Source organism: Pocillopora verrucosa, chromosome 5 (assembly GCF_036669915.1).
Source record: "Pocillopora verrucosa isolate sample1 chromosome 5, ASM3666991v2, whole genome shotgun sequence".
In the NCBI taxonomy this organism is placed as follows: Eukaryota; Metazoa; Cnidaria; class Anthozoa; order Scleractinia; family Pocilloporidae; genus Pocillopora; species Pocillopora verrucosa.
The window spans coordinates 8,299,800-8,321,609 of record NC_089316.1 but is presented as its reverse complement, the minus strand read 5'-3'; the positions used below and the strand labels follow the sequence as shown (position 1 = coordinate 8,321,609).

The 21,810-nt window shown below is 39.3% G+C and overlaps 2 protein-coding genes across 2 annotated transcripts; one reads left to right on the top strand and one right to left on the bottom strand.

Annotated features, from left to right (window-relative positions):
* Positions 1-1,498: 1,498 nt before the first annotated feature.
* LOC131794626 (uncharacterized) lies at positions 1,499-15,699 on the top strand. Its single transcript, XM_059112153.2, has 8 exons — positions 1,499-1,859; positions 3,875-4,081; positions 4,302-4,605; positions 5,801-6,544; positions 9,811-10,031; positions 12,221-12,427; positions 13,434-13,737; positions 14,490-15,699. The coding sequence occupies exons 1-8, from the start codon at positions 1,632-1,634 to the stop codon at positions 15,233-15,235; spliced, it is 2,961 nt and encodes a 986-aa protein (XP_058968136.2). The 5' UTR covers positions 1,499-1,631; the 3' UTR covers positions 15,236-15,699.
* Positions 15,700-16,747: 1,048 nt separating this feature from the next.
* On the bottom strand, positions 16,748-21,795 carry LOC131794637 (solute carrier family 2, facilitated glucose transporter member 8-like). Its single transcript, XM_059112167.2, has 4 exons — positions 21,538-21,795; positions 19,800-20,006; positions 18,586-18,889; positions 16,748-18,340 (listed from the first exon to the last, which is right to left on the bottom strand). The coding sequence occupies exons 1-4, from the start codon at positions 21,766-21,768 to the stop codon at positions 17,592-17,594; spliced, it is 1,491 nt and encodes a 496-aa protein (XP_058968150.1). The 5' UTR covers positions 21,769-21,795; the 3' UTR covers positions 16,748-17,591.
* Positions 21,796-21,810: the final 15 nt, after the last annotated feature.

Below are 21,810 nucleotides of genomic sequence, written 5' to 3'. Positions count from 1 at the left end.
CCCTTTCCTTCATTCCTTGTATATTTTTACCCACGCCTGGTGACTCGTACAAAGTCGAACCACGTCTGTCAAAACGTGACTCAAATCACTCACGTAACGTTGTGATATTTCTGCAATGGCTTAGTGTTATTTTTCCACTCGACTTCTCTTTAATCAAATTGGATTAAAATATAAACTTTGAAAATAGGAAAAAACAGTGAACACTGTTCTTCCCTCATTTCCGGTTCTTTGTTTTCAACTACAAAGAACTTAAACACGGATAACTCGAACCTTTCTTAATTTCCCTGGAAGGTTCGAGCTATGGAAATTCGCCTATACTTCAAATGCTCGGATTGTTTCTTTTTTTTTTTTTTTTTTTCGCTTCCTTTTCGGTAACAACCCGCCAAAGTAAGATGTTGCGTGACAGAAAAATTTAATTTATTCACTATCGTTGAACATCAGATTTCAAAGAGAATCTAGCTCACGTCTTGAGAAAAAGCCAACGATTTATTCATGAACGCGTCACATGTTATGTGACTCGGTGTTAAGTTACGAGAAGAACCGTTGAAAATTTTAACATGCTATAAGGAATAGTATGGGGAACGAAATATGGTCGATTTACAACGATAAATATTTCGAAATATGAATATTTTAGAAAAGAAATAAGTGATGGTAAAGCAAACTTGAAACGACAGAAATCGCCAGAAACTACAACGAACACACAGGATGTGAGTAAGTGTTATTGATTTTACGTGTAAAATATTCACATTTCGAAATATTTATCGTTGTAAATCGACTATATTTTGTTCCCCATACTATTCCTTATAACGTGTTTAAATTTTCAACGGTTCCCCTCGTAACTTAGCACCGAGTCACACAACGCGTGACGCGTTCATGAATTAATCGTTGGCTTTTTCTCGAGACGTGAGCTTGGGCTGCCTGTGCTCCTACACGACTGAAAACCCAAAATTCCGGGTTCAAATTCTGTTCTGAACAAAGTTCCTCAAGTTCCTGTTTGACGGTTTTGTTTTTCCGATTTGGTCTCAATAAAATAGATTCGCATGGGAAAACGTTCCAGAAAGGGCACCTTTCTCCCACTTTTCTCCATAGGGGGTGGTGGGAAAAAAATAATATTAAACAATTCGTCGCACTCGTGAAGGTGGATATTTAAAAAAAGAAACAATGACATCATGTCACAAATAAAGTGTATGAGGGATTGACAGTCGATTCTTGGCCAAGATGTCACGCAACGCACGCAGGAAAGAAGCTTTGTCCGCGAGGAAGGCTCTGTTTTGGACACTAGTGAAAGATTATACTTGATTTTCACCACTTAAAGCAAGGCTCGCGTTCTTTTTATGAGTTCATTTCCCGAAAATCGGCTGTTTATTGACCCCACAATAGAGAACGCTATCGGTAGGGGGTCGTGACTAAGCATAACATCAATCTCCCAATTTCTTCATGTAAGCAAACACAGAGTGACTTGTTATGCAATCGAGTTACATAATAGGTCGTCCAGTTCGCGTTATCCTAGGAGTATTTAACCTCGGATGGTATCCACTTCGTACGCACACCTATTAAATTTCGAACCTTAACAGGTGGAAGGTTCTTGTCTAACAAACACCAAGCAGCTGAACGAAAACGAATTATTCGAAATGACCGACGTTCTCATCAAATACAACCGTCAGAGTTCTTGTCAGTACCATGAACACGCTGAGAAAGACAGAGTTGGCCGAACAATTCTTGCAACTTTCATCGCAGCCCTCGGTCCTCTCAGCTTCGGTTTTTGTATGGGATACTCATCGCCTGCACTGGAGGATTTACAAAATGCCGATAAACCGAACGATGTCCAATTATCCAGCGAACAGGGATCTTGGTTTTCAGTAAGTTTTCGATTGTTTTTTCTACTCTTCAACAGAAATGCACATATTGAGATAACTGGATACAGCTACAATGATCAGCAATAATGGTTAACAGCGCCTATGGGAGCAAATAGTAGATGTTTCGTTTGCATCGTTAAGTGTAAATTTCCAGTGGATTGCTTTTTGTCACGCACGTGCCAGAATCTTTCAGTCACTTTTCGTGTTACGAGGACCTTTGTCTTTAGTTCTCCTTTTTATCTTTTTCTAAAACTTAGTAAAACTCAAATAGCATGCTAAGGGTATTTTGTTCGCCTCATTCTTAAGCTACTTGGCTTGATTGCTAAATTCACCTACCTTACCTTTCTTGATCGCTTTTAACATTGCGCGCTGCACTATTACGTAACAGCTTTTGTGGTCGTGTTGAAGCATATACGGATGAAAAAGGCAAAAATAGCATCCCGTAAACATTTTTTCAAAAATAATATTTCTCGTTTCATTTAAATGCTTGAAAAGCTAGAACGTAAGCTATTTACAATGATCCTAAAACAATTAACCTATTGGTGTTGACTTTAAAAACAGAGAAATTGAAATTTACATAAGATTACTTCTCAGTTTATTTCTGGAACAATAATTTTTCTATAGTTCCCCAGTGTTTGCGTATCCCATTATTGATTGGTAGCAGATAAGTTTACGGCAGAGGTCCATTTTCAATAGCTGTACATCTTGGGTCATTTTCTAACGTACGTTGTTTATGCCGGCATATACTTCTGGGACTATTATTGGATTCAAAACGGAGAAATACCCTGCAAACATCTTTGAGCCAGCTGTAATAGCCCTAGCATATACAAATCATTTAACGAGAACCGATATGCCTGAGCAAACTCCTTATCGCTGAGTGTACATCAGTGTAAACGGTAAAATTTCTTCGCGGCACGTGCGTGGATCCATTGGAGCTCGTCTAACTGGGTTTTACCGCAGGAACCCAAATTTCTAAACGGGGATGACGCATCACTCACTTCTTTATTGTCATCATTTTGCCTTGAACCCAGCATAACCGTCGAAATTTTTGTAGGTCGCTTAGTTTAAGAATTGCTTATTTAAAAAGATTTCTCGAATAAATGTATTCATTTAACTTTTGCTGGTTTTCACTGTCACGCCACCACAAAAATCTCAAAAAAAACATGTCTCATCGAGTTTTTTTTTTATATAAAAATAATGTATATGAGTACTTATCGTCATATGAGAACTATTCAGATTGCGAAATCTTAACGGATTGGTCATCTCTTTAACCCACGCGACAGCACTTTCGGCCGCCATTTTATTAGCGTGTCACGCCAAAACTTAGAAATTCAGCCCAGCTCTATCACAAGACGAAGAACCCTGCTAGCTAACTAATCTAAAATATCAAAAGGGATAACTATAAATATAAAGTATACCTCATCGTTTTCATCTCAAAGCAGACTCGCACGTGACAAGCACGTGAGGAAAAATCACATCCCGTGACAATCAACTGACTGACCCCGACAAACATCCCCGAAATAGGTCACTGCTTAAATCAGTTTCCCAGTTCCAGGCTTCTAAGAGGGACTGCTAGAAAATGGAACGGAATCAACCAAAAATAAAGATGACTGTTTGAGGGGAATGGTCAGTCTTATTGTTCGCCATTTTCCCTCTCTCTAGTTTTCCAGCGATCTGTCATTGCTTATTTAAGTTCATTGCGCGAAGCTCCTTTGATTTCAGCGATAGAGAAAGCAAGCGAATTTTTTTCGGTTATTGGCACCGTTTAGCCTTCGAACTTGTAGAACAATTTGGGGCGAAACATGACTTTGGCTTTCCCGCATTCTAATATACTCTACAGCTAGCATTATGTTAGAATTTGGTTGTTGATTATGCAACAATGAGACGTAAATAGAAGGGTCTGGAGAATCTGAAGTCGAAGTGTCTCTCTAAAACGCAAATTTTAGACTCTATAACCCTGGTTCAATCCTCTCAGCGCTGCCTGGATTTTAAGCTCTTTCCTTTATTTTAACTTATAGTCGTTAATTGCGATTGGTGCTATTTTTGGATGTTCTGTCGGTGGTCCGGCGATGGACAGGTTTGGTCGGAAGTTTGCCACCATGTTGTGCGCAATACCATTCGTTCTGGGATGGCTTCTCATTAGCTACGCTACGGATATTGAAATGCTTTACGCCGGACGGATCATAACAGGAATTGGATGTGGAGTAATCTCCTGCACTAGTCCGGTAAGTGTTTTGTTTTGTTTTGTTTTTTTTGTTTTTGTTTTTGTTTTTGTTTTTATCATTTGCAACATTTGTTTGATTAGGGATTCTAGCTAATTTGCTAGCAGTTTTTACAGACCTCGACGTCATCTCGCTTAACAAAACTGCAAGACTAACTAGAAATACATTCACACAATATCTAAGAGTCATCCGAATATCGCTCATTACATTTCTCTTTCCCTAGGTGTACATCGCGGAGATTGCTGCTGCACGCGTGCGTGGTGTATTAGGCTCCGTTAGAGGACCAGCTTTAACATTAGGTGCTTTATTAGCCTTCGTAATGGGTATCCTGTTTCACTGGAGATGGCTAGCTTTTATAGGCGCAGTTCCACCAGCACTGCTCCTCATTTTGATGATCCCATTACCAGATTCCCCTCGGTGGCTGCTGGGAAAGAATTTCGAAGACGAGGCTTTAGATTCCTTGTCTTGGTTGCGAGGTCCTGAAGCTGATGTTCAAGGAGAATGCTCTACCGTTAAGGCTAATCTAGGTGAGACAACAGACCAGTTTCTAATTACTAAATTGCTTTTCATTTCGAGCGCTGAGAGGAAATTTAGTTGAATTCTTTGTACTTTCCACAGCAGCTCAGAGGATCATCTTTGTAATGTCACTATCACTGTACTCTATAAAACGGGTTCATTTTTCTTCCACATAAAGTGACTAGGACAAAAAAAGAGAAACTCTTGAGCTGGCGTATCCCCGTTGGCTTCTTGTTCTTGTTCTTCTTCGACGGGAATATTAGTTGAAAAAATTTGACGCAGCGGGGGTTGTTGCGTGATAACAGTCCGGTGATTTTGCACCACATGACGTAAAGAGCCAATAGAATCGCGCGAAAATTAATGGGTGGGTAACACGTAGTATTTTGGACCCGAATTTGTTCTGGAAAAAGTGTTGCACATCTATGGGATTGATGGAAGACGACGAGAAGCTATCAAAACATTGAGGAAAACCACGATATGTACCGGTTTTGTTTCAGTTTAGAATATCTTTCATTTCAATATCGTGACAATATGTTACAACTTTCATACGGGAAGGGAGAAAACCGTTTCAACCTTCTCCAAAGGTATACATTCAACCTAGTTCTCAGAATAATGAAATTTTACAAACCAAAGCAGGCCATTTTTAATATCCGTTTTCATGTCTGGGTTCTTAAAGTTGACCTTGGTTTGCAAATCCCTCACACTTTGTAACAAAGACAGTTGAACGCACTGAGTCAAATTGGGATTAGAGCTGAAGTCACATCTTATTAAAATTTCCTAGAATATTTAGCTAAAAAAAATGCCTTCTGGTTTACTTTAAGCTTAATTTGGTACATTTCTGGTTTCATTTGTGGTCGCCAATCACTGGCCTAAAGCTTTTCTCGAGTTCTGTCAACTTTCCGTGTTGCTTCACCACGTTGTAACACCCTGGAAAATGTGTTCAATACCTTAATTGCAATTGAAAAGACAAATTTCACACACTCTTTCCCGTATTCTTTAAAAAAAACTTTACCAATTTACGACTATCATGCTCTTAATGTACGCCTGTTTTTTTAGTCATATTCCTATGTACCCAATGTAGAGTAGTACCAACCTTAGGAGGGCGTACTTGCCCTAGAGATAAAGTACCCAGCATGGTCCTGTAGAGGGCTTCTTAACAAGGTGATCTAGTTACACTGTATGGTGATCATAGATTTTTTTTAACAGATCGTCACGAGAAGCTTAATTTGGCAGATTTGAAGACATCAGCAATGGTCAAGCCGTTAATTATCAGTGTTGGCCTGGTGATGTTACAACAATTATCTGGATTCAATTCAGTGCTCTTTAATGCTGCAGCTATTTTCAAAATAGCGGGATTCTCAGACGAAAAGCTCGTCTCCTTTATTATTGTCTTCGCCCAGCTTATTGGTAAAACTGCAGCATGTTTTCTCGTCGACCGGGTTGGCCGTCGAGTTCTCCTCCTGACTGCTTCTTTTGGAATGACCATGTCACTTTTGGCACTGGGGATGTACTTTCAGGTCTACATTCCTCCGAATGATCATACCATGGGTAATGATACAGCTTCCCAAATAAACGGTTTTATCAGCCACTCTGTACCTGCCGATAAGATCTCCTGGCTCTCAATCCTTAGTGTTGTTGTACTCGGACTGACATTCTCCTTTGCGTGGGGACCGATGCCGTGGCTCGTAATCTCTGAAATATTTCCCCTTCGGGTCCGTGGCCTCGCATGCAGTTTTGCTTCCATAGTATTTTGGGCAACACTGTTTACAGTCACAAAGACGTATCGTTACTTAACTGAGGCACTTTCTATCCAAGGTGTTTATTGGTTGTATGCTGGCTTTTGCTTCATCGGCTTCGTTTTTGTTTACTTAATTTTGCCCGAGACTAAGGGTAAAACTCTAGAGGAGATTGAGGCTATTTTTGAGCAGGAAAAAAACCAATACGAACGGATTCCCTGAGAGTTAATTTGGAATGGAACCGCTGTATTTGATCGATATTAGCCCCAAGTAATGTCATCGCGACACACGCAATAGGCGTCACTCGCTCCATAGACACGCTGAGTAATAACAATATTACTTATGAAGAAACTAATCAAGAACGGTTAAATAATTTTATGGGAGCAAATTGCAAATTTTCTTCCATAAAATGAAAATAATGTTATAGAATTTCTCCATGTTTTTATCATACTATTTAAATTCTGGTGTACTGTTTTTTGTTCTGTGGATTCTACTGGACAGGAGGCTAAAATTTCAGAATGTTCCTTCTTTTATTGAAGTAATAAATCGAGTGGAATCATACATTCTTTGTTTGATTCCTGCATCGGTTGTCATGCTGGTGTCTCGGATCTGGTCCAAGGTTTAATTGCCTATGTAGAACGCTTTTCGATTGAGTGTCATGAAACCAAAAATCAAAGTAATTTGAAAAAAGTAAAGAAGAAAGAAAATTATCTTTAAAATAGGGCACCAATGAGTCATAAATAAAAAAGTCATAAAAACAATTTAACTTATAACCTTAGACGTAAAAGCTACTGAGGCACTTTCTATCCAAGGTGTTTATTGGTTGTATGCTGGCTTTTGCTTCATCGGCTTCGTTTTTGTTTACATACTTTTGCCCGAGACTAAGGGTAAAACTCTAGAGGAGTCATAAGAACACATTTGTAAATAGATTAATTTTTAAATGCAACCTTTTATGATATTTTATGCCAGATATATTGTATCTAGTTTGATCTTTTTTTTTTCTTTTTATTCTATTATAATTTTTGGCTGAACCTTGAAACTTTTTATCCTGTAACATTAGATAAGTATTTTTATCTAATGAGCAATAAAGACATTCATTATTAGTATTATTATTATTATTATTATTATTATTATTATTATAAAAGTAAAAGCAAGCAAACTGCTTAGGGCGCGTGAAAACGGGTCTTTAACCCTTTAACTCCCATCAATGATAAACATGGAACTTCTCCCAATAATATCCACACTTTGTCCAGCAAACAGGTAATGAGAATACTCAAACTTATCAGGTAGAAATTGTTATCTTGATCCACCATCAAATTCTCTTAACTAAATTACAAGGAAATGTGTAGAAGCTAGAAGGGAGAATTATGAATCAGATCTTCGGAATTGAAGGGTTAGGTCGCGATTGGCTTAAATTATGAATCTGTTTGGTCGATAGGATGGTTCGAGTTCTTTGGACAGTCACGTGACAAATAGTAAAGTAATCCAGCATCAGCGTTCAACTGATAGTTGCGCAATAACAGACGAGAGGTTAACAGCTTACTGTTAGGAACACAAGCGAGCTTGCCCTCGCTTTTTAACAACTCATTGTTACAGGTCTTAAGCGAATTTGGCCTCTAGATACAAACATAGCTTCTTATTTACAGTAGAGTATAGTTGATGAGGGAACCAGGGGCCACCCCTTGGAGTCGACCCAGGTGACCCAGGGGCATTTGTCAAGACAGTTCTAACCCCAGTCTCTGGGGTGCCGCTGCCTCTATTTTTAACTCGTGAATTGCGCGCATGCGCAAGAGCGAGTTATAGATACGATGTGGGGAATGGCATTCGCTCGCTCGCTCGCTCGCTCACTCGATTGGTCGATTCCTGTAAACTTTTTTTAGATTTTAGGCTTTTGAGTGCATTTTATAGTTTTTGGCGAGCAATAAACAGACGAAATGGCGACCTTTGTTGCTAAGAATAGTGGTGGGGTGAAAAAGAAGCCAATGATAATCTTAAAAGAGTTTTTTTTTTCGTTTTAGTTTCAACAAGCGGCGCCAGCGACTGGCAGGCATGCAAGGATTCACACTGAAATAACAGAACAACCTTCGTTTTTCATAAAATTGTAATTTACAATCCTTGAACTTGAAAACAATCCGAAGATTCATTGAAAATATCACTTACTGCGAAGCGCTCGGAGTTTACAGATGTTCAAAAGCTTTTTCTGTTATAGCGTGAGATTGAGGACAAAATTGATCATTACGTTTCGTCGTGTGTGTTTTTCCTGTGAGAAGCAACAGAAGATGCCGGCGACTGACGAAATAACAAGTTAACACGAAAATCAGATAACACCTAAACAAACAATTTTAGCTACCGATTTTCAGTGAATTTTTAAAGAACAATTTTCTTTTAAGTTTCAAGACAATTTGAAGATTCAACATACAAACAACGTACTAAAATGCGAAAGTTACACACCACAAAATTGATAAATAGGCCTGAAATGAAATTCTATCTTGTTATTGATCATACGTTGCCTAGCACGTGACCTAAATCTACCCAGGCGGAGATCCAAAATGACGGTGGCAGGCTTGGCTTAGTTATATCACTCAAAACTCGTTCCCGTTTGTCTCATTTGATAAAGAGGGAATCGTTAATGTTTTCATTAAGACAGTATTGCCTTGATTTTCTAATATTTACAACGAAAGACAGTAAATTTCACTTTTCACCCACATTTACTTCCAACCTTTTCTTTTGAACCAGAAACAAAAATGATAGACGTTTAAAACACATGACATCATCCACCTTGTCAAATGTAATAGCATGATCATTTCAATTGTAATGCCTTCTTATCCCAACGTTACTTTGTTTCTTTGCTACATTAGCGAACACTGAACTACTGCTCGTACTCTAGATATGACAATCAACCACAAAATTCCCTAAACCAGATAACATTAAACATAATCTAAAAAATCATGTGTCAATTCACGAGTTTGCTCACAGAGCACTTTGATTAAATCAAACATGGCCGGTGGAAAAAACGATCCCGAGCTTCCTAAAGTTAACTCACCCTAATAAGACGTCTTCCCTATAGGCGAGAACACTATTTAAAGTACTCTCAGGCTTGAGATGATGTAATTAAAACCCATCCGGTGGTACAGTACAGTAGTACAATTGTAACAAACACCTCAGAGACATATGAAGACATCAACATCCAACAGAACAAGGAGTGCGCGTTTCTTGGCGTTAAGATGTATTACCGCCGGCCATCGTGGCGCTGGACCTTAGGCAAATCCCGTATGTTGGTCCTCAGGTAGGTTTTCTCAAGAACGTACGTAGATTGGAACAATCTCCATGCATACCTAGGGGTTCCCGGTGGGTTGCCCGGGGATCGAATCCCACGGATTGGCCCCTAATACCCGCATAACTTAAGATTTTGTTGTCAGACATTCATCCAGTTTGCCATAACTTAGCTGATGTCACAACCACCATTATCTCAAATGGCAGAGTTACAAATCGAAAACTCCCACTCGGAATCTTTTCAATTTGATGAACCGAAAGATCAAGACAGAGTCGAAAAAGCGGCCCTTGCCACTTTCCCTGTGGCTCTTGCCTCCCTCAGCTTTGGTTACTGTCTGGGATATTCATCGTCAGCTTTGGAGGATTTACAAAATGATAATACCTCCTTCAACATCAGCCTAACGGCTGAACAAGCATCCTGGTTCTCGGTAAGTTTGATTTTTTATCTCGATGAATTGAAGAAACTCTTATATTTTGTAAGTTGAGCCGTTGAATCAGTCAAATATGTCCCTCTTTGAACATAAAAAACGCTTCACCTTATTCTAATTCTGTACAAGTACAGACACGGCAAGGCTATGAATATCATTTGACAATCATCTGATGTTGTAACTTAAAAGACCGTTATAGTGTATTTCACGTATTTGCAGCGCACGGACATTAATTTATCTTCACCTTTCGTAAGCACTAAGACATGGAATGACCTACAACCACCTGAAACCACCTACAACCACCTAAAACCACCTAAAACCACCTAAAACCACCTAAAGCCACCTACAACCAATAAGAATAATTTCTAAAAATACTTGAGCCCTGCGATCCATTTGAATCATTAACTGGTCAGCGGCCGCCTTCCATCAAAGGAAAAACGCTCCGTTTCGGAGGCTTTTCGCGTTTCGCGCGGATCAAAATAAAAACTGACCGAAAAGCCTCTGGCACACAGGGTAAGCCAAGAACTAAAATCGGAACAAGTTAATGCCAGCGTGTCGTAAGTCCCGATAGCTGATTGACTTGATCTATTTCGCATTTGGAACTCGTAAGGAAGTGCGGTATTTTTCGGAATTATAAGCTACATGCATCTCGCGATATTTGCAAGTTTTGTTTATCACACAACGTTTCAAATGTCACTGTTCTTTTCGTGGTTTCCTATTCTCGGTCAATTTAATTTTTTTCTCTGAATAATACCAACTTATTGTAAAACGGTTTGTTTCCTTTGTTGTACACGCGCTCCGCAGCCCGATTTGAAGCAATTTCAGATGGTTAGGATTGCTCGGATTTCCCTGAGACAAATCACCCCTGATGTTATATTACGCAACCTCGTCAAATTTCTGACTACCCGCTTGGTGTCCCGTTTACCTCTGTCAGACGTTGAAAAAAGCTGACCTCGAAAACGTAGTTTGAGTATTACTCGAAAAGTCTTAAGGCTCTTGGTGCTGCTCCTGTGTAAACAATTTTCTTTGTGTTTTTCCTTGGTCATGCGAGCCATCGGATGGGCAAATGTCGCAGACAGTGACTTAATTTTCAGGGGTATTAGTTTTCGCTATCGATGGGAACCCGCGAGACAGGACAACATTTCCCGTGTGTATTTACATTTGTCAACAAAATTGTCAAAAAAACGTCCAAAATGATAAAAAATAGTATTCTGAAGGTGGTTGTAGGTGGTTTCAGGTGGTTGTAGGTGGTTTTAGGTGGTTGTAGGTGGTTTTAGGTAGATTTAAGTCATTCCATGCTTTTAGTAACTATCCTTTAGCTTCCAGTTGGCAAAATTAGGGATCTAAAAATGGAACACGAGGCGCGTGTCTAATTCTTACTTAAATGCTCATCACATACGTGTATTTCGGTAGAGAGTTATTACTTAGTGGTAGAGACCACATGCTTATTAGGTCACAGGCGACCCAAGCTCACGTCTCGAGAAAAAGCAAACGATAAACAAGGTTAATCATGAAAGCGTTACGCCTCGAAGGCGTGACGCTTGTTGTGTGACTCGGTGTTAAGTTACGAGAGGAACCGTTGAGAATTTGAACACATTAGAAGGAATAGTATGGGAAACGAAATATGGTCGATTTGCAACGATAAATATTTCGAAATATGAACATTTTACACGTAAAATCAATAAAAGTTACTCCCATCCTATGTATCCTTTGTAGTTTCTGTTGATTTCTGCCGTTTTAAGCGTGCTTTTCCATCACTGCTATTGTTGTCGAAAGATAACAGTAGAAACCAGTTCTACAATATTTTTGGTAAAAGTCGAAACTCTAGGACTTTTTCTCCTTTACAATGAACATGCCATTTTCCTTTTCTTTTTTTTTTCTTTTCTTGTGTTTCTTTTTGTCCTTTTATGTTAGATTTCTTCATTTCCGTTTTATTTCCAGTGTAATTAAATTAAGTTAGTAAAGAAAAAATTTAAAAATTTAAAAAATTGACCCGCCTCGATTTGCATTTGTTATTTGCGGGTCAAAGGAATGTCTTGTAAATACGTCAGAAAATAAAAAATAAAAGCGTGATGAGTGTGAATTAGTCGATAAACACAATCGAAGCACTTGAGTGTAATTCGTTAGGCTTTTACTAAAAGGCACCTTGAGATTGTTAGATGATAAAGGTTCTTGATCCTTATTTACAGTCCTTGATTGCTTTTGGACTGATTATTGGGTGTCTGATCGGTGGATGGGCGATTGAAAAGTTTGGTCGAAAGGGCACCACGATGATGTGCTCCGTACCTTTCGTCCTAGGATGGCTCCTTATCAGTTATGCCCAGAGTGTTGCCATACTTTACGCTGGTAGATTCATCACAGGTGTGGCGTGTGGCGCTGTCTCCTTTACTGCTCCAGTGAGTATTGACGACTCTTCGTTGCATGTCGTTCATGAAAAAAGGATGAGGTTAAGTCTGCGCTCTGGCCAACAGTCCCACACTGTCGAAGTTTATCTGGTTTCTGTAGCATGAAGCAAACAAAGGTTTAGTCATTCACCCTGGATGGGACGCTTGTCCCTAGCAGGTTACCCCAATAAATTCTTTAAGCTTCCCTGACAGTTGATAGGTGCCCATTTATACTCTCGTATGGAGAGAGGCAGTACATAGTATACTGACTGAAGTCACTGACCTTCAAACAAGACAGAGTGTATGTCCCGCCCAGTTTTCTAAAAAAAACCTTTCGACCGGATTTCAGAGTATTAACTGTCAAGCCACCGCATTCGTATTGAAAAGAAAGGAAAGATAGAAACAGAGATGATGAGTTTTTGAAGACTTTCTTTGCCTAGTGAGAAAAACTGGCCGGGGTCAAAGTCTGAAGGTCTGGGTCATTGTGTTGTGTTCTTGGGCGAAAAACTCAGAAGTATAAAAGGGTAACGGCGAATTGGCCATTTTCGATATATTAAAATTCAAACTTAGCCTCGAGGCTTGGGGAAATAAAGCAAAAGAAATCCCATCGAGGTTGAGGGATGAATGATTGATTTCGTTTGTTTTTTCCCTCATAGCATCGGAGCCGATGATGTTAGAATGTTAACGTATCGAAAATAGCCAGGAGCTCCAGAAATGGCTTATTGTCAGGAAAGCCCAGTAAAAAAAGGTGGGAGTAAAATTGCCATAGACTGGTATCCCAACCAGGGAGGAGTAGTAAAACTCCTAGTCGCTTCACCGGGATAAGCTTCGGTTGCATAGGCTATTAAGCTCGAATACAGACTTCACCTGAACTGGCTAACCTTTTTGCGGATTCTGTTAATCTTGATCATCGTCAAACAGTTATCTTCTTTTTTCTTTCTTTCATCAGCGTTGTAAAATAAAAAGTAGTCCATTTTTAAGTTGCCTTTGTGAAAGAGCTGTATATGTCCCACGTTAGGTGTACATTGCCGAGATTGCAGCCGCCCGAGTGCGTGGAGTGTTAGCTAGCCTCAGGAGCCTGAGTTTCACATTAGGCGTGTTGATATGCCTGGCAACGGGCGTCCTGTGTCATTGGAGGTGGCTGGCTTTTATTGGTGCAATTCCTCCAACGCTGGTCCTTATTCTGATGATTCCCATGCCACAGTCCCCTCGCTGGTTACTGGGAAAGAACCGAACGGATGAAGCGCTGGAAGTCCTATTGTGGTTACGAGGTCCAGAAGCGAACATAAAGGAGGAGTGTTCCAACATTAAAGACACCTTAGGTAACAACCTAATTCATCACCCCTCAAGAGGTTCATTTTTTATAGGCAAAGAAAAGACGACGAGTGAAGTCGAGGAAAGAGGGGGAGGGGGGAGGGGGAGGGGGGAGAGGGGAGGGGGGGCATTAACTCGTTGTGACATAGGACGAAATTTTATAAAGGTGCAACTTGCCAACGAACTGAATTGACCTCCAATTAAAATTGTTGGAATTTTAGGACTGGCCGTTTCACCAGTTTCGTTTCCACTCTCCAATCCGTTGTGGACCGATAGAATGAATTAACGCCTCCAAACTGAGATTGAGTCTGCTTCGAGAACACATAAACTGTGCGTCAATTATGATGGAGAAGAGTCTGTCCAATTTTTTTTCAGGCGTTATTTCTAATTTCACTTTAATTTCATGTTTACTCTTTTACTTTCTATTAACGTAGATATTGGTACAGGCAGCAGGCTCCTGGTATAGGTTATCATATGATTTCGAGTGCAACTGAGTAGAAAAGCATGGGTAAATTTTTCAAAGACCAATAAAATTTCACAAGAACAATTAATATAGACAGGATGAAATTAAAAAAAGAGGTTTGTTATAATTATGCAAAAGAATTATAGACAAGCGCTTTAATCCCATGAAAAAATCAATTTTTCACTTGCAAAATGTCGTTGAGCGTCCGGTCAACGATCAAAAAACAATTTAATTTACTTTTTCTCTTTTTTTAAGTCACAAGAAGTTCAAGGCTTTTTTTCTTCTTTTTTTTTTCAGATCGTCAAGGGAGGCTAAAGTGTACAGATATTGGAACGCCCGCAATAGCAAAGCCCTTAATCATTAGCGTCGGGATTTTTATGTTTATGGAATTCTCTGGAACAGATGCAATACTCTTCAATGCGGCAAATTTATTCAAAATTGTGGGCATCGCAAATGAGAAGCTCGTCGCAATATCTGTGGGTATTTCTCAACTTATCGGTAATATTTTGTCGTGTTTCCTTGTGGACAAAGTAGGAAGACGAAAGCTTCTGTTGACCTCTGCTCTCGTAATGTCCTTGTCCCTAATAACACTGGGCGTGTTCTTTGCCATCTTTATCCCTGCACTTGATGGAGGCTTCGCAACAGACGCAGACACTTCATCTGGTTCCACCAGTCCACCGGCCGAAGAGATTTCCTGGCTGCCAGTCTCTTCTATTTTTCTTTTCAATTTGATGTTTTCCCTGGCGTGGGGGCCACTTCCGTGGGTTTTAATTTCAGAAATATTTCCTCTCCGCGCACGTGGATTTGCTTGCAGTTTTGCGACCACGGTGTTCGGAGTTACGCAGTTTATTGTTACCAAAACTTATCACTCTATGGCCGCTGCGTTTACTATCCAGGGTGTTTATTGGGCTTACGCTGGTTTTTGTATGCTAGGCTTCTTGTTTGTTTATCTCCTTCTGCCCGAGACAAAGGGTAAAACCTTAGAAGAGATTGAAGATCTCTTCGACAGACCGGTTAAACAAACATACGAAAGTATACATTGATTGGCAGCTATTCACCTCAGTGTCACTGGCTGGTGGTGGATATTTACCAAGCCAGGAAGCAACGAGGTAAATATCAACAATTAGCCCCCGACACTGAGGTAAATAATTATTTTAGTGTATACTAAAGCAGTGAGATGATATAGCACGAAAAGGTTATTTTAACTAATTTATTCCCGCAACGGTTACAATATTTTCGGGCGCAAATCGCGCGCGCGTTGCTTCGAGTAGAATAGCAAAGGATATTCGGATTTTAAGTAGCCAATCAGAGTGCGTTTTCAACGCTTTCCGCTGTTTTAGTATTACATATCTAATCTAATGAGTCGGTTTGTGTACGGCTCAGCTTGGTAAACAATAGCATTAGACTTTGCTGTGAGTATACGAGAAAATTCAGTTGAGTGGCAATCTCAAAGGAAGAGCCACTGCTCAGTTGGACTAGCAATAAAATTATATCTGGAGACAATAAAGATAGCAACAATAAGAATGGCTCTAATAAAAGATGTTTTGAATAAAACAAGTGAAAAAAATGGACTTTGTCTTTTATTAAGTTTACATTTCCCTTCAGTCTGTAATCGCGGCTGATGGCGTTTTTTACCACAAGGAAATATCATCACACTTTATAGCTACGATGAAAGATGAGGACTTCTCGTCGTCGTTACGGTAATCATCTTTCGCTTAGAGCTTTCCATTCAATGAAGTGCAGTTGAATTTTGTTGTGACATAATTGTACACGATACGCATAATCTGGTTGGTCAATCCTCCGACGGAACACTATGGTTTCTAAGTTTGTTTACAATTCACCACAGTTTTCCTTGAGCTTCGTTCAGGAAAACTGTTCGCATTTTGGAACAAAAAAAAGTCCGCAAACATGTATCGATGCATAATTTTGCACCAAATGGAGGCTATAGTTTGTAGACACTCGAGTGGATGACGAAGGCAAAAAGCAAATCAACTCATGTTTTGAAATAAACTTACCCAATTAGCGAAAGATATAAAAATTGCTCGGCTTCCAATCTATAATTTTTTCTTCTTTTTCTCCGTAACAATTCAACAAACTCGGATTTTTTTAAGAGTTACGAAATAAGATTATAAAATAAAACAAAAGTTAAGAGTGAAATTGCTTATCAAAGAACAACTTGCAAAATACCAAAACTATGCTCTGAGCCCGCAAACGTTTTATACGCGTTACTTTAATGATTGCAAAGGCAGACTAATATTCTGAATTTAAAGTTCGCGTTTACCTCGGCCAAATTGAAATATTCTTCAGCCTTTTTCTTACTTGTTTCGTCCTAAATTCTAGATGTTTTTGGCAGAAAGGTTTACGCTTCAGATGTTTTTTCACGAAAACTAGAAACTTTCCAATCACAAAACGAACTGCGTACGTTGGCAAAACCAAAGCAGTAACACATTTGTCTTAATACTTTTGATCGTAAAACACATTCTCCTTTCCAGTTCCCTACGGAGTGTATAGACTACAGTAAGGAGAAAATGCATGCGCACTACTTTTAAGGTTTAAAATTGCTTTATTGTTTAAGACCAACGAGAGGTGAACAAATAATAATCACGTTACAAGAGCGAGTTTGGACTTTGGCTACAGACTTAACTTATTTGATACACTCCGGCGTTGTTACAAAAAACGACTACATTTTACGCATTCGTTGCCGATCATTTATACGGTTTGCTGAAGTTAAACAAGTTTTATAGTCAGACGTTATCTCAAATGGCAGAATTGCAAATCAAAAATTTCCACTGGCAGTCAGTTCACTTAAATGAGCCCAGAGAGAAAGGCAGACTCGGGAGATCTGTCTTAGCTGCTATGCCAGTAGCTCTGGCCTCTCTCAGTTGTGGTTACTGTTGGGGATATTCATCGTCTGCTTTAGAAGAATTGCAAAACCCTGCTATAAACCCAATAGACATCCAGAATGGTTAGCGCAACGGCCACAAGATATGCTTAATTTATTTTAGAAATTCTCTCCTTGCTCGCTATGTGGCAATTATATAAACAATTTAATTTCTGTTCTTTTTACGATCACAAATCTCGTGTTTGCAAGTTCAGTACAGTTAAGTGCCTCATCAACGCGGCAGTTCTATATTTTCAACCTCAACTCGTCTGATGATTATCTTATCTTAAGTTGAAAGGGTTTTTTTTATTTTCGAAGTGCAAACATATAATTTACTGTATCATCAATCTCTTACCGAGTCAAATAACTTGTTGTACGTAGTCTTAGGAGCAAACTTATCACCATTTTCATATTTTGCGAATCAAATATAATATTTCTCAACTCTCTTTGGAAACAAAAATTTAAAAGTAACATTGTCCGTACGATATCAATATAGACATCAAATTAGTATCAAATGCTTAGTCAATCCTTTCGTAGTTGTGCTTATCTTTATTAAAGATGGCCTCTATTTCCTCCAGTGTTTTGCCTTTTGTCTCGGGCAAAAGGAAGTAAACGAAAAGGAAACCTAGGAAGGAAATGCCTGCATAAACCCAATAGGTTCCTTGGATGGTGAGAGCATTAACCATGGAATTATATGTATAAGTGACAACAAACGCCATTGACCAGTTTGTCAAAGCTGCTAAGCTGCAGGCAAAGCCACGAACACGCAGGGGGTTTATTTCCGCCATCACAAGCCATGCAACGGGTCCCCATGCAAGGGAGAACATCAGGTTGAATAGAACAATGCACAAGATTGACAACCAAGAAATGTCTTTAGCTGGCACCGAGTGGCTGATAGAGCTGAGCATGGAAACAGTGTCAGACGTTGAGCCACCATCTTTCGGAGGAATGTAGATCAGGAAGTACACACCTAGGGTTACAAGAGACACACACATACCAAGTGCAGCGGGCCATAGGAGAATTCTACGTCCTACTTTGTCCATTAGGACACATCCCAAACCTGCAGCCACGAACTGTACCAAGCCGACAGTAATAGCTGCAAGCTTTCCATTTGAAAAGCCTGCAGTTGCAAAAATGCCTGCAGCGTTGAACTCCACTACGTCGACTCCAGAGAGCATCTGGAACGCCATCAACCCGACACTGATTGCAAGAGGCTTAGCGATCTCTGGCGATAATAATTCCCTTAGATGAAATTTCTCATGACGATCTGTCTCAAAAAAAAAATAAGAAAGGTTATCTTTTTTTCATATTTATAGGCGCACCAGATCTCTGTGAACCTTTCCCAACTCTAAATCAAGCTTCATCGGCCCGACAAACTTATGACAGTGAGAGATATATTAATAGGAAAAGTGAAGCAGTTCATTCATTAACCAAATTCAAATTCTGAGCTAAAGGCGTCGCTAAATACAATAACTTTCAAATTCCTCTGTGTTTGTTTTACAAGAAGCTCACCTATGGTCTCTCTGATGGTGACACATTCTTCTTCGATGTCTGCATCAGGACCTCTTAACCACAACAAGGATTCTAGGGCTTTACTTCTACGGCCCTTTCCCAGCAACCAGCGAGGAGTCTCCGGCACAGGAAACATAAGAATGACTTGCAGCGTGGGAGGAATTGCACCTATAAAAGCTAGCCATCTCCAGTGACAAAAGACACCCGCTACATAGGCTAGTATAAGACCAACGGTGATGGCCAAATTGGTGACAGACCCCAGAGTACCACGTATCCTAGCAGCTGAAATTTCAGCAATGTAAACCTTAAAGAAAAAATTTTCCATTAATTGGGCAATTTTTTGTTAAAGTATAAAGCAATTTGACATTATCTTTGATTAATTACTATTCGTGATTAGTCTTGAGATCTCGCCATATGCTTGACTATTTACATCTGATGCAAAACTATCATAAACGCAATTTTTCCTGATTTGCATTGCCTTTAAATTTCAATTTTTTCACGTGACTTTCACCTCTTGTAACTATTTTTGTAACTTGATATTAGTTTTAAAAGGTTAAAACAAATAGTAACCTTCTTACCATGAATTAAAATCTTAACACAGTTACACCAAGGCTAGGTTAATGATACACTCTGTGTTATAACATAGCGCGCGCAAGGCCTATCTATTTCCTAAGGAACTACCACAATACAAATCCTTATGTAACGCGCGGCCGTGCACCAAAACATGACGTGTGTAGTTTCACTTCAACTGAAATTTCCCGTCGAGTTTAGCCGCGAGGTCTCAAAACTTTGAAGTTTTGGAGTTGACGATACTTCATTCTCAAACACGATGCGAATTATGGCTGAAAACAAAACTGGGTTTTCTGACTTCAATTGAGGCTTCGCGACGTTGGTAACTCTTTAAGCGTTTTATGTCCCAAGGTGTTGTTCAATAGGAGATTTTGTTTTAAAAAAAGCATAATTTTCAGAATTTTTAACACAAAGCCACGCAAATTTCTGGTCGTGAATTCTAGTAAATAAGAATCCAATCCAGTTAGGTTAAATCTATCACTCGTATCTCGTTCTTTTTGTTCGTTTCCCTTCTGAGCATAAAATTTGCACTTCATAAATTAATGATTTGGTGTTGAAACCTTTCGTGGTTGTTGTTTCTTTGTCATTTATTCATAGTTTTCAGGTAATCATGAACTGACCAATTCTTAAATCTACAGACATACCGGAACAGTCAACGAGATTGTACCACAGCCCAGGCCTGTAATGATCCGACCGCTGTAAAGCATGGCAACACTCTGAGCGAAGCAAATGAGAAGCCATCCAAGCACAAATGGAATTGTGCAAAACATAATGGTACCTTTCCGACCGAGCTTGTCAATCACCCATCCACCAATGACACTTCCGAAAATAGCTCCAATAGTAACTAAAGACTAGAACAAAATGTATAAGAATGAATCTCAAAGGCATGAAGCTTAAGTACGATAATTGTAGTCTAAAGGTAGACTGTTAGCAAATTCAGATGGAAATAAAAATTTCACTTATACCCTTATATATCTGGCCTATATACAATAGACAGTGGTCAGCCTGATTAGATTGATCGAAACTGTTGCATTCCAAGAATTTCATCGCGATTTTAAAATCTTAATCTAACCAAGATGTTCTTTGCACATACATCCTTTTTCAAACACGAAAACAAATTTTGTTGCTGGTCCCCACTAGAGGGAAACATCTTAAATTGGAGTGTGGCTGTTTTGAAGTTATCCGCAATATCTTGGGTTTGAGTGATGAACGCAGGCAACAAGAGATATATGATGTCCTCCATTCCCACTAGCCCCATCATAGCAATGACAATGCATCTAACTCATGAAGCTAGCGCTAGCTTTCTTAAAGTAGGCATGTCACGCCACTATCCGTATAATTTTCCTGCTTCAGTCCAAAAAATTGTACTTTTACGTCCTTTACAAATACACAGGGCCAATAAATATTCAAGAGCGACATATGAAGAACATTAAGAATGACTGCCTTCATGCAAACTTGGACAATCGTGATCCATCGGTCATAGCGTGACACAGTCTTTCGAGCAAGGACCTTTCAGCACTATCATTTCAAATTAGGGCTTTGGGTCAAAAGGGTGACTAAATAGCGTGTCATATTGATTATTTTAAAGAAATTGTTTGCCGGATCTTTCCGAAAACTTTTTCTACCGGATCGAAAGGTGGAAATGATTTTTGTACTTGAGGAATGGGAAATAGCAAGTTTTTTTTTTCTAGCATGAAGAGAAAATCTGCTGCTTCTTGATTTACTAAATAAAGCATCATCACCGGCCGAAATAGGAGAAGTTACGTGCACAACTCACGTTGGGGCAGAATTTATGCAAAAATTCTTTTATCTTCTTTTATTGCTACTTAAAATTTTATCAAGGGTTCCGCTACATTGCCTTGACGCTGTTCCTCTTTTAAAACAATATCTTGTGGATTTTTCTACAATTGTTTTACGTTATATTAAAAGCACTGATCCACGTCATTTTCAAATGGATCCCATCGTAAATCATGTGATTCTCATGAGAGTCATGTGGCTCCTCAGCTATCAAACAAACAGTTTTAGCCGCAGGCGAAATAATGAGGGAAATGTTCCGAGGGATATCAAAGAGGCAAAATGGCCCCCTTCGGCAGTCTCTGTAGTACAAAATAGAAGCTGCTCGGTTAAGCCCGAGGCGTGACTTCGTTGAAACCGAAGCAGAAACAGTTTTTCCAATCTATTTATGTTTTTAGGCTAAATTTTGGGTTTTTTTAAATTCTTTTACAGATGTTGTTTTAAAGTTTAGCAAAGTCTAGTCAGCGCTGCATATGCGGTTATTACACGACACACACGTTAAAAAATAAATATATAAAACGCGAAGCAATTAAGGAGTACTCTATAGTGGCATAAATATGATCCAACGAATAATAATACTCAACTTACTGAAAACCAAGATGCCTGATCGTCAGATAAACGAACTGCAGAAGGTTCATCAGTGCTTTGTAAATCCAGCAAGGCAGACGATGAATATCCCAGACAGAATCCAAAGCTGACTGGGCCGAGTGCTGCAATAAAGGTGGCAAGGATCGATCTGCCAACTCTGTCTTGAATCGCGCTCATTTCATTAGACTGGGAACATGGCGAGTGTATGTGGCTTTTTTCGAACTCAGCCATTTTCGATACTTCGTTAAATGGCAAAGACTTAATTCGGTGATT

Excerpts from the sequence above, each read along its gene's own strand:
- LOC131794626 (XM_059112153.2), top strand. The coding sequence starts at position 1,632 with ATGACCGACGTTCTCATCAAATACAACCGTCAGAGTTCTTGTCAGTAC. Across the intron at positions 1,860-3,874 it reads AACAGGGATCTTGGTTTTCA|TCGTTAATTGCGATTGGTGC; the intron begins GTAAGTTTTCGA and ends TTTAACTTATAG. Across the intron at positions 12,428-13,433 it reads CTGTCTCCTTTACTGCTCCA|GTGTACATTGCCGAGATTGC; the intron begins GTGAGTATTGAC and ends GTCCCACGTTAG.
- LOC131794637 (XM_059112167.2), bottom strand. The coding sequence starts at position 21,768 with ATGGCTGAGTTCGAAAAAAGCCACATACACTCGCCATGTTCCCAGTCT. Across the intron at positions 18,890-19,799 it reads CAATCTCGTTGACTGTTCCG|GTTTACATTGCTGAAATTTC; the intron begins GTATGTCTGTAG and ends TTTTTCTTTAAG. Across the intron at positions 18,341-18,585 it reads CACCATCAGAGAGACCATAG|ATCGTCATGAGAAATTTCAT; the intron begins GTGAGCTTCTTG and ends TTTTTGAGACAG.